The 12,091-nt window shown below is 57.4% G+C and overlaps 1 protein-coding gene across 1 annotated transcript; it reads left to right on the top strand.

The window, feature by feature from the left end:
• Positions 1 to 4,576: 4,576 nt before the first annotated feature.
• On the top strand, positions 4,577 to 9,529 carry AQP8 (aquaporin 8). Its single transcript, XM_027736164.2, has 5 exons — positions 4,577 to 4,830; positions 6,921 to 7,047; positions 7,639 to 7,853; positions 8,992 to 9,126; positions 9,466 to 9,529. The coding sequence occupies exons 1-5, from the start codon at positions 4,577 to 4,579 to the stop codon at positions 9,506 to 9,508; spliced, it is 774 nt and encodes a 257-aa protein (XP_027591965.1). The 3' UTR covers positions 9,509 to 9,529.
• The last annotated feature ends 2,562 nt before the right edge of the window (positions 9,530 to 12,091 follow it).

Raw genomic sequence — 12,091 nt, 5'->3', positions numbered from 1 at the left:
CTTGTTTTGAGCTGACAGGAGTTTCCAGGTCTCTGTGCTGCTAGGGCACAGGAAATGTGGTGGCTGAGGATGGAAACGCTCCATCCTCATTGGGCTGACAGGACAGGCAGGGGAAACAGGGGCCAGGTCATTGCAGGGGAGATGTGCAGGTGTGTGTGGGACCAGAGCATCCGTCCCTTCTGTGAGAGCTTGGGGGATTTTAACACTAAATACCAGAACTATGAATGTTCAATACCGGAATTAAGGTCTAAGTGTGGCTTCATCCTACTGGTTGTTTTCCCTCTTCAGAAACCAGTCTGTGCGTGCAGAACTGACCCAAATCTGTCCCTGTTTTCCAGCAGACAGGGGTAAGTCTGCGTTAGGAATCCTTGGAAATTTCCATCGGCGCTGGAGCGTTACGGTAGCGATCTGAAGGGAAACTCTTACCCAACGTGGGCTCTCTGGAGGGGCAGAGGTCACCTCACCTGTGCCACAGCTCCGAGCTGCAAATCATTCTGCCAGTTCTCCTTCAGCCCCAGTTGAGTAATCGTGGGGATTATCCGTCTCCAAGATAAACATGGAAAGATAAGGCAGTGTCAAAGGAATTGCTTTTGCTTCTTTATGGCTCTTTGAAAGAGCTGACCCTGATGCTGGCTCTGCTGGGGTCTTTCCTTGCAGCAGCACGTCCCGCAGCACCAAAATTCTTCCTGATAACTTTTTCATAGCAATCCAGGCAGAACTGGGGCCTTTGTAATGTGCCAGCACTGATCCACAGAGAGCACTTAAGCATTAGGAGAGCATGAAGTGACAGGACACAGGGGAATGGTTTCAAACTGAAAGAGGAGGTTTAGGTTGGATATTATGAAGAAATTCCTCCCTGTGAGGGTGGGGAGGCCCTGGCACAGGTTGCCCAGAGAAGCTGTGGCTGCCCCTGGATCCCTGGAAGTGTCCCAGGCCAGGTTGGACAAGGCTTGGAGCAGCCTGGTCCAGTGGAAGGTGTCCCTGCCCATGGCAGGGGGTGGGACTGGATGTTCTTTAAGGTCCCTTCCAACCCAAATAATTCTGGGATTCTGTGATTAGCTGTTAATGGTACTTGATCATGTCCTTAAGAGTCTGCTTATGTGCTTTTTGGATTTTTAGTGGTTTGGGTTTAGAACCCCAGAATGGTTTGCATTGGAAGGGACCTTAAGGATCATCCAGTTCCAATCCCCAAATCTGCTTTTCTATACAAACCCCAGTTTGGGTACTTTGGATTGTATGGAAAAGCAAAGGAAAGGTGGCAGATCTGCACAAGGAAGCAAAGGGAAACAATGAAACACAGGGGGTGGATAAAATAGGGGTATTCTGACTTTTCTGCTGGGGTAGATGGATGTGGGAAATGTTCTCTGTGATTCCTAAAAAGGGTTTTTGGAAGCTGTGGCGTGTTTGGTCCCACCGTTTCCTGTTCTCATTGACACAGTTGCTGTTGTCACTTGTTTAACAAATCGGTGCAAGCCCAAACAAGGACAAAAATAAGTGTCTGTTAATATGAACAGATTTATCTGTTCTCATCCCCACGCCTTTTCCCACGGGCAGAGTTTCCATGTAGCTTATCAAGCAAACCTTAGTGCCAAGGATTTCATCTCCGTGAGGGGCAAAGGCTGCTCAGAGCAGGGCTGTTGTCTCTACGTGTTTGTGGCACCTCTAAACACAAGGCAGGTGCTGGGGCAGCCTCTGCTCAGGAGGACACAGGAGGATGGCTGGGTTGAGGTGTGGGATCCCAGAATGGTTTGGGTTGGAAGGGACCTCAAAGATTATCCTGTTCCACCCCCTGCCATGGGCAGGGACACCTTCCACTAGCCCAGGTTGCTCCAAGCCCCGTCCAACCTGGCCTTGTAGCTTAAACTGGATCTGGAGCAGTCACCTGTGAGATGTTCTGGAAAACATGTTATGCTCAGGAGTTGTAGGTGCAGGAAAGTCACAGTTCAGGGTTAACACGAGAGCAATGGGCCTCTGCCAGTCCCTGGTGGTAAATCCAGGCCAGGTATCTGCTGCTGTGAGCCCTTGGCTGTGGGAGGGCTGGGCAGTGCTGGGGGGATGCTGTGCCCTTCCAGTCCCCCACTCTGCCCACCCTCCTCTCGCTGGCAGTGACTTGTGACCTTGCTGAGCAGCCCCACCACCCTTCTCCTTGCACACTGCTCTGGCACCTCCTGGTGTGGCACAGCTGGAAACTTTTGTTGATTCCTCCATGGCTGGTCCTGCCCCTTTGGTAGGAGCCAGGTGATCGCCCGGCCTCGCTTATCCATCAGGAGATTCCCCGAGGATTTATGTGTTCAAGTGCTTTAGGAGTCAGAGCTGGCAGGTGTTGAAAATATCATCCTACTTTTATTGGTTTGGTTTTGTCCCTGTTTTTTGGGTTAACTGGAACTGTGTGCAGGGAGTGCTGGTTTTCCTTGGAACCATCCTCATGCCCAGCAGTAGTTAGGGAGAAGCAACGTTCCCTGGGCTCTTGGGTTAGTGGCACATCAGCCATGGCCCTGCAAAAAAACCTTCCCTCTCCCTAATCTTCCAAAACAAATCAGTCAGGGCTTTGCACAGCACTGAAATTTCCCAGGCTGCTTTCTCCAAGGATTTTGCCTCAGTCCCACATGGCAGACACGGGATGCCCGGGCAGCACTGGCTGGCTCTGGCTGCAGAACTGCTTGGCTGGAGCTCCCAACACCAGGGCAAATACATTCCCTCAGGGCTGCTCCTTTGTTCTGTCCTGCTGCAGGCCTGGGCTCAGTAATAATTAATTCCTTTGTTGCATGAACATGGAGCGTTTCCTCTGGAAGGCTCAGGCAAACATCCCACTCCCTCAAGAATGGTAAATGTTTAAAAGCCAAGGACACAGGGTTAATCCTTACTTTTGAGTTGTGACCTCCCAGTGCTCCAAAGCCACCACTCTGTTGGGAGACAGAGTATGGGCACGGTCCCAGCCATGTTCCACAGGTCCATGCAGAGGGTTCACAGGAGCCCAAAGACCAGCCCAAGTCGGCCCTCACTTCCACATCCCAGTGGTTTCTATCACCTGATGCCAAGAGCTTTTGTCTGTAGGAACCAAGTTCTTGGGAGGGGAAATGGTTTGTTGGAGGCTCATTTAGAGGGGCCTGGACTGGGCTTCTCTGGCCTGCCCCTTGTCTGTGGTGTGGCCAGCAACAGAGACAGGCAAGTGGAAATTTCCTTCCCATCCCCAGTGCCTTGTGACAACATCATAAACCATCCCTGGCGTTCTTTACCCTGCTTACGAGAGAAAAAAATCTATAAACGGCAATCCTTAATCACCCACCACAAACATGGGACGTTGCAGGCGATTGCTCAAGGCAGTGACACGGGGCAGGGACACCCTGGGGGGCTGGACTGATCCCTGCCTGGATGGTGGGCACATTCCTGCTGCTCCAGGTGAGCTGCACTGCGCTGGCATCACTCGGGCAGCGTCAGCTGTGCCCATCACTGGATATGTGTTATATTAATCTTATAATTAATACCCCCAAAATAATTTAAATCTGTATTCTTTCTGCCCAAGTTAAAATCCCTCCCAATGGAACTGGTTGTGCTGGGAGCTGTGGGTTGTGGGACAGTGGTTCCAGCTCTCACTTGTCCCCTTATTCCCTCTGCCCTGGCTGAATCTGGTGTTCCAGGCAGTGATCCCTGCTGGGGTAAGGAGGATTTAGGGAGGGTTTAAGTGTTATGATCAATGCCAATTTTCAGAGCTGCTGGTGGATCCCTTGGGTCCCTTGCCAGCATCTTTTATTTGAGAGCAGTACAAGAGGGATACAGGCCCCCAGCTTTGGGAGTTCTGGGCAGGACGTGGGCTGAGGTTTAGGGAAACTTTGACTGACGGTTGTTACTCAGAGGGTGGGGAGGCCCTGGCACAGGTCACCCAGAGAAGCTGTGGCTGCCCCATCCCTGCAAGTGTCCAAGGCCAGGTTGGACAGGGCTTGGAGCAGCCTGGTCTAGTGGAAGCTGTCCCTGCCTATGGCAGGGGGTTGGAACTGTTTCTTAAAGGTCCCTTTCCACCCAAGCCAGTCTGTGATTCTGGGATAGCTGCTCCAGCCATTTCCCAGCGTGCTGCTGGATCCGTGTGCCCGATGCCACGGCCCTTCTGGCAGGTGCTGCCTCTTGGCAGCACAGGCAGGTGAGGAGGCCAGCTGGGCTGCACACAGGGCTCTGCATGAAAGGAATCACATCCTGAATTTGGCATAAAAACCTAAAACTGAAGAAAAAAAAAAATCCAAGGGAAAAATCCCCCCAAGCCTTGAACCAAGGCTTGGCAGTGATAAGTTTTTATATCCCTGGGGGCCGGCCCAACAGCTTTTATTGCCCCTCTCCTTTTTTTTTTTCTTAGCAATGCAAATCCAATCCATATTTTAGAGCCTCCCCTGTGCTGCCCATTCACAGAGGTCCGGGGGAGCCTCGTGGCAGGACAGGCAGGATCCTTGGCCCTGCACCTCAGTCCTGCAGGTGTGGTGTCTGGAGGCTCTGCCCTGCAGCATCCCTGGACTGACTCCCTGCCCTGCAGCATCCCCAGACCGAGTCCCTGCCCTGCAGCATCCCGGACCGCCCCCGCCGTGCCCCCATGGCCGGTGCCGAGCATGGAGCCCACGCAGGGCGGGAGCTGCTGGACATGGAGGTCAAGGCCAAGGCCTGGCGGCCGCCCTGGTATGAGCACCATGTGCAGCCGTGCGTGGCCGAGCTGCTGGGCACTGCCCTCTTCATCTTCGTGGGCTGCCTGGCCGTGGTGGAGGACGCGGGGGGCGCGGGGCGGCTGCAGCCCGCCCTGGCACACGGGCTGGCCCTGGGCACCGCCGTCGCCGTCCTGGGGGACATCAGGTAAGGGGGGCTGGCACCGGGGCTGCATGTCCCCCCGGCTGGGGTGGCACACACACCCCACTGCAGCGCCTGCACAGCTCCACACGTGGGCAGGGGGGATGCTGGGGGCTCCCACACACCACCCTTAGGACCCTCCCTGCCCAAATCTCGGTGCCTGAGCACCCCGGCCCTGCCACTGAGCCCCTGGTCAGTGGTGTGGCTGCTTGGGGGGGTGGTGGTGGTGGTGGCACTGGTGGTGGTGGTGGCATCTTTGGTGGCACCCGTAATGCTGTGGGTTTGTAGGGGATTCACCTGCCTTGGATTGACCATTTTAATTCTTAGCCCCTTTTAATAAAAACTGTCAAAGCTGAAATAGAAACATCCTCTTCTGGGGGTTGGAACGAGAAGATATTTAAGGTCCTTTCCGACCCAAACCATTCTATGATTCTCTGATTCTCTGGAAAGCTGAGGCAATTCCTTTCACAAGGATGTCAGAGCAAAACATTTTGACCCAAGTGTGCTACTCCCCTGGGTATCTGCAGGTGAAAGATTTAGATCCCCTTTACAAGTGGTTTCAATTCCCCAAAAGCAACATTTAGACAAACCTGCTCATTGAAAAAGGTGTTGTCTGGTGCTAAGATATAGATTTATCCTCAAGGAAGAAGCTGAAACAGTCCTTGAGTTTTATTCCCTTCCCTGGTGTCAGCTCTGCACAGCCCAGGCATGGGATGGCTCCAGGCTGTCCCGGGTGTCCTGTATGGGATCATGGACAAGCCCTGGAGTCCAGAGCAAGCTGACTGATCATTTATCAGCAGGGAAAACACCCCAGGTGAGCTTTGTGCAGTGGGGACTCAGTGACTCCGTGGTGCCTGTGCTGGCAGAGCCAAGCCAGACCCCACTGCACCCCAAGCCCTGGGCCTGGTTGAACCAGGGGAGCAGGACAGGGGAGCTTTATGGTGAGGGGCTGCAGAAGAGTCCTGGGGGTCCCCCATCAGCTCTGAAGCCAAGAGGAGCCATCTCAGGGTCCTGCACAGGGAGATGTTTTAACCTAAAGTCAGGTTCACACAGAATCCCAGAATGGTTTGGGTTGGAAGGGACCTAAAAGCCCATCCAGTCCCACCCCCTGCCATGAGCAGGGACACCTCCCACTAGCCCAGGTTGCTCCAAGCCCCGTCCAACCTGGCCTTGGACACTTCCAGGGATCCAGGGGCAGCCACAGCTTCTCTGGGCAACCTGTGCCAGGGCCTGACCACCCTCACAGGGAAGGATTGTGTCCAGAGAGGCTGGAGAGGGGCCCGGCTCTGGATGGGGGTCCCTAGCCAGGTTGCCAGCCGTGCCAGGCAGGTGGGAGCTCTGGCTGGGGTTTGCTTGCAGCCAGGTCCTCCTTCAGCCCCCAGGCTCCCTCCTGTCCTGAGGGTGTTCACAGCCCAGACCCCACCCAGCTGAAGCGTTTGCTGCCCTGAACAGCACAATGCCTTGCTCTCGTGATGGGTCTGAATTCCAGCTGAGGAATGAGGTGTGATTATCGCTCCCAGACACTCTGACTCATCCCTCACCAGCAATTATCAGGGCTGATTGGTTATGAAACCTGTTCGTTAGCGCGTCTCATGATAATCTGCTTTAATTAGAGGGTCTCTGACTCTGTCATGCTTGTGGTTTTCAAGATGAATGATTTAGGTCTTGTACTGCGGTGCCCAACCTGACAGCCCTGCTCTGTCCCTGCCTGCCTGGAGATGTGTGACCTCCCAGGCTGGGTACCAGCCCCCCCTGGGCATTCCTGTAGCTCTGGGAGAGACCCCTTTTCCCCACACCTGCTCTGCCAGAGCTCCTGGAAGCTCCTGGGGGTCTCCAGAGACCCGTCCCCAAACCCTGTCCCTCAAACTTCCCCTGCCAGCACTGCAGGACAGGTTGGGTGTCCAGCCTGATGATGCTGCTGCTTTGAAGCAGTGACTGCAGAGAGAGGAAACAGCTGGATTCTGCTCTTCTGGAGCATGTGGCACCTTCCCACAACAGGACTGGAAAAGCACTTGTGGCTCCAGCCCGTGGTGAGCCCCGGGGAGGGAACCCTGTGCCGGGAGTGAACCCCTGCTGATGCTCCTCTCTCTTTGCAGCGGAGGCCACTTCAACCCTGCCGTGTCCCTGGGCGTGTGGCTGGTGGGGGGGCTGAACATGACGATGCTCATCCCTTACTGGCTCTCCCAGCTCTGTGGAGGGGTGATAGGAGCTGGCCTGGTAAAGGTATGGACACCGGGGTCCTCTCCACCCTGGGCTGGGACACAGGGACTCCCCCCCTGCTCTGACAGAGCTGGCCTGACCACCTCAGCCTGCCGCAGCCCCGGGCTCTAAGGCCAGGCTAATTAACTAATTAATAGCTGCAGCTGTTCTCCAGAGGTTTGCTGTGCTACACTAATTAGGCACAGAAGGACACACATGGTCCCCTGCAGCCCCTGCTGTGTTCTCACACGGCGTTTCCTTGCACTTGTACCTCCGGCACTGCACTCAAGGTCAGTTTAGGTTTGGTGCTGCCCATGCCCACCACGCTGGCAGCCAGCACCCACCTGCACTGAGTGGTCTGGCCACTACAACCCCTTGGGTGACTGGGTAAGGCTCATCCCGCCGGGAGAGCAGTGCCTGGCTCGTTATCCCAGGAGACATTAAGAGCCTTTGCCGATGAGTTGGTGTTTGCCAGGCTGGCTTTCAGGAGGCAAGTGCTGAGTTTAGCTCCTCTTTAACCCGCCCGCCCGCCCACGCTGCCCTGACAGTGAGCACATATGCCCGGTAAAGCCACAAATGGAGCGTGGAGGGCACCGACGGGCTCCCCCTGCACAGGCCGTGGCACCGAGCGAGCGCTACGGGAACGCCAGCGGGGGAGCCTTCGGGGGCATCACGGCCGACGAGCAGGTCCCGGCTGTCCTCGTGGGAGAGCTCGTCATGACCACCTTCCTGGTCCTGGTGGTCTGCATGGGCACCGTCAACGGGAAGACCAAGACCCCCCTGGCACCATTCTGCATTGGCTTCACCGTCACAGTCGACATCCTGGCAGGGTGAGCTCCTGAGCCCTGTGCCCGTTCCTGCCGGGCAGACGGTGCCATCCAGTGCCACCGCTCCGGCAGCTGATGTCACCAGGCAGGGGGTCAGGGTGGGACCGCTGGCTGTGGGGATGGAGCTGGTGCTTGGAGCCCCAGGGGCAGCTCTGAACACCCACAGTCAGGGCTGCCCTGCTCAGCCAGCTGAACTGTGCCCCAGGGAGGAGAGTGCCCGTGCCTGGGGTGGGATGGGGTGGGCTGGGATGGGACATGCCCTCATGCAGCACAACACAGGCCCTGCTGTCCAGGGAAACTGAGACAAGCTGGGCACACCAGGAAGAAGTCAAATGAGCCCATTGGGTGCCCTGGCAGCTTTGGGAGAGCCCTGGTGTGCAGTCTGGCCAGGCACAGGGGTGTCTGTCAGCTCATCCTGGCGCGTGGCACCGGAGCTGGCGCAGCTATCACAGGCACCAGTGGTGGGTGATAAACCCCAGGCCCCCCTGGGCCATGTTTGCTGTAGGAAGCCCTGAGCAAACAGGAGAGGGTTTATGTCCTTCATGTCCCCATGGCTGCTGGAAGTGCTGCCAAGCTTGCAGCTTTCTCCATGTGTCGGGAGAGCAGCCCAGCTCCGGTGCCTCTGTGATGGGATAATGAGCACATGCAATTAGGAATGTTAAGGGGGTGTTGGGCTAAGGCAGTGCCCACCTGCTCTAGTGGGACCCCGAGCCCACGTTTACACACAGCACAAACCTCTTGGCAAATATTTATCCCTTGCAGTTTTCTTTAACCTGTAATCGCTTCCATCCCCATCCCCTGCTCCACAACCTGTGCATGGCATGCAGCCTTCCCTGTTTGACAGCCTGACTCCTGGGATGCCCCAAAATAAACTTGGCACTGGTGCTTCTACCTCACTCTGGGTTTTCCCCAGTAACTTGCCAGTGCCATGAGTGAAGGCCGGTGCTGGTGAGCGGCCGCTCCCGGGGCTGGGCTGGTCCCTGTGTGGCAGCTGAGCAGCCACACAAGTCTGGGCTGCCAAGGAAAACCATCCCTATGGCCAAGCAGCCGTGCTGGAATGGGACCAGGGTGGTCTGAGCCAGGGGACGGTGCTGGTCCCGTGTCCCTCCACAATGATGCAGCCACTCTGTTTGCATTCCAGGGGCGGCGTGTCCGGAGCCTGCATGAACCCTGCCCGAGCCTTCGGACCAGCTCTGGTGGCAAACTACTGGGACTACCACTGGGTTTACTGGGTAGGGCCCATGGTCGCTGCCCTCCTGGTCGCTGTGCTGGTGAGGTACGTGGTGCCTGTGGCAGGGTGGGGAGTGGGGCCATGCAGACTGACCCCCTGTACCCCCTGTGCTGCTGCTCTGCTCCCTGCACCCGCACTGCAAGCAGACACTTTTCCAGAAAGATATCCAAGGGCTGGAAAGTCCTTTCCCTTTTCCTTCTCATGAGGACAGGATGACAGCAGAGTTCCAACCTGTGCCCAAATCCCTGTGTTTGCTCCATCCATGTCTTGCGTGGTGAATCCAGCTCCAACTGGTGCTGGGCTGCTGCCATCACTGTGTCCCTGTTGCTCCCTTGCAATGGCAGAAAGGCTGACCTTGGATTCCTCTCTTTTGCCTCCCCAAAGGCTCCTGATGGGTGACCGGAGCACGCGCCTGCTCCTGCGGTGACGCCGAGCACCCAGCCCTGACCTGCACAGCCTGTGTGAAACCTCCTGCTCCTGCTCCCTCCTCACCTTCCTGCCTCCCCTCTGCATCTTCCAGGCACCTGTGGCCCAGCGATGGTTCCCTGGACGCTGGAGGGAGGGTGGGACCCCCCAGCCAAGCCGTGGGTGCCAGGGCTCTGCCATGAGACCAGTTCAGTGTGAGCCCCCTCTGAGCAGCCACGATGCCTGTGGTGCCCCAGCCTCCCTCGGCATCACCGTGCACAGTGTCCATCCCCCAGAGGTGTCCCTGGGCATCTCGATGCCAGGGAGCCCTGTGCCCTCTGAGTGAGCACTGCTGCTCCCCACTCAGGTTGTCCAGGATGTTCCAAGCAGCTCCTGCCCCTGGCCTGCCCCATGCACTCTCCCACAGAGGGGGACATAAGAAGGGAGCTTTGGGGACAGTCTCATCTCTGCCCCTCTGGGCATCAGAAGGACGGGGGCAGAGGGAGTTAAACACCCCTCCAGAGCTCAGGGCAGGTCATCCCTCCCCTGTCAGAGGGGGGGCCAGGGGCCGAGGGGGAGGGGGGCTGTTTGGCAGAGGGGGTGCTGCCATAGGCAGGAGCAGCGGCAGAAGGGAAGCGCTGGAGCTGTGTGGGCAGGGGGAGAGGAGCCAGCACAGCAGCTCTGCGTCAGCCGGGCATCCGTCCCCTCCAGCAGCTGCCCTGACTCATCCTGCGGCCTCCCCAGCCTCCCCCGGGGGCTTCACTGGTTCCCCCCCCGGGGGCTTGTTGCGTGGTGAACTGGCACAAGGGTGTCACTGCGAGTACTCCCCGCCCCAGCCCGGACCCCCTCTCTTCCCTGGATTTAGACCCTCTGAATTTTGCAAACATTTCACCCTGGAAATGCCTGTTGCTTTCCCAGCCCCTCCCAGCACGGCTCAGAAATGCCCTGGGCTGGCCCTGGGGCAGGGGCTGTGCTGGCAGAGCTGTGCCCCCCACCCTGCCCACGAATGGGGCTGGAGGGCAGGAGGAGGCAGGAGTAGGAGAGGGCCCAGCTGCCCTGAGTGGGGCAATGGCACGTTTCCCAGGGCAGGAGCTGCGTGCTGGGCTCGGGCTGTTCCCCTCCCCAGCAGTCTGGAGGAAACCCCGGCGTGAGGCAGATGCTTGTCCCTCTCTCCACAGGCAGCTCCTCGCAGCTGCTGTGACAGGGCAGTTCCCAGCTTTCCCCTGTCCCCGTGGGGTTGGCACAGCCCTGCCAATGTCACCTCTCTATTTTCAGCTTGTTTTCTACTTCCCAGCCCAGGAGGTGACCCACACAGGGACACAGACACAAAGATGTGCTCACAGAGGACAGTGCTGTAGAGATGCTGGAGCGAGGGAATGCCGGGATTGGAGCATTTCTGGCTCAGAGCTGGGGGGTTGCTGCACCCCTGCCCTGGGCAGCTCCGGGGGCTGGGGGGGGCCGTGGGCCCAGGGGCACCCTGGGCCCCAGGTGAGCCCGGGAACCAGCAGCTGCTCGCTCAGGAAGGAAAATGATGCAACCCTCAGAAGGAGACAAACAGCATGAAGATGTCACTGGGATGGTTGTCATGGCAACACCACAAAAAATGCCAAACCAAACATGGACCAGAATCACTGTTTCTTCCCCAAAGGGGGCCTGGGGGGAGCAGCTACTGGTGGGAGCTGGTGCTGTGGGGAGTCACCACGGGGACCCCACCTGCCCCTGCTCAGGGTGCAGGTCTGTGGGAGCGGGGCTGAGGCCACTGGGCTGTGACGGGTTCCCCCCTTCCCCTTCTGAGAGGATGCTCGGCCCCTCAGCCCCGCAGGAAACGTGCTTGGCTGCGGCTGCCTCTGCACGGGGGGCCTCCTGCACCCCCATCCCTCCTGCACCCCCATCCCTCCTGAACTCTGATCCCTCCTGCACCCCCATCCCTCCTGAACTCTGATCCCTCCTGCACCCCCATCCCTCCTGCACCCCAGCTCCATCCTGCTCCCCAGCTCTGTCCCTCACCCCATCTCCCTGCTGCACCCCGGTTCCAAGGCACCTCACCCAGTGGGTGCAGAAGAGGGGGGTTCAGCAGGTCCCCCTTGGGTGGTGATGCTGCTGCCTGTGGTCCCCAGGCAGGGGGGACAGGAGGGGACACGGCCCCAAGTGCCTCCCTGTTTGGCTGCTGCTGTGTTCAGCACATTCATCTTTCGTTTGTCAGGGTGACTTTTGATAAAGCATCTGTAACGCCACGTTGTTTTTCCTTGAGTATTATTAAAGTGCTTAATATATGCTAATTAAATACCAATTAACTTCCGAGCACTTAATGTGCTTTAAGGACATAAAATACATCTCATTCCCATTCAATTAAATTTGCATCAGGCCTGGACACGGGTCTGCACCATGTTTTTTCGGCACACAGATCTCCTGGGATGTTGCCTGGTGTTTTCCAGGTTCTGGGTGCCTGTTGGGATGGAAATGGCTCCTGTTGGGATGGAGATGCTGCTCGGGAGCAGAGCAGGCACAGGGCCCTGATGCTGTGGGCGCTAGTGGAGTCACTAGTGGAGTCACTAGTGGAGTGGGGCTGTTGAGGACACCAACACTCACCTCCTCATGACGGAAA

The sequence above is a fragment of the Pipra filicauda genome, unplaced genomic scaffold (genome assembly GCF_003945595.2).
Source record: "Pipra filicauda isolate LSUMZ 115617 unplaced genomic scaffold, ASM394559v2 scaffold266_size1643727_pilon, whole genome shotgun sequence".
NCBI classification, from domain to species: domain Eukaryota; kingdom Metazoa; phylum Chordata; class Aves; order Passeriformes; family Pipridae; genus Pipra; species Pipra filicauda.
Note: the sequence above shows the minus strand (reverse complement) of the source record. Positions and strands in the feature narration are given on the sequence as shown.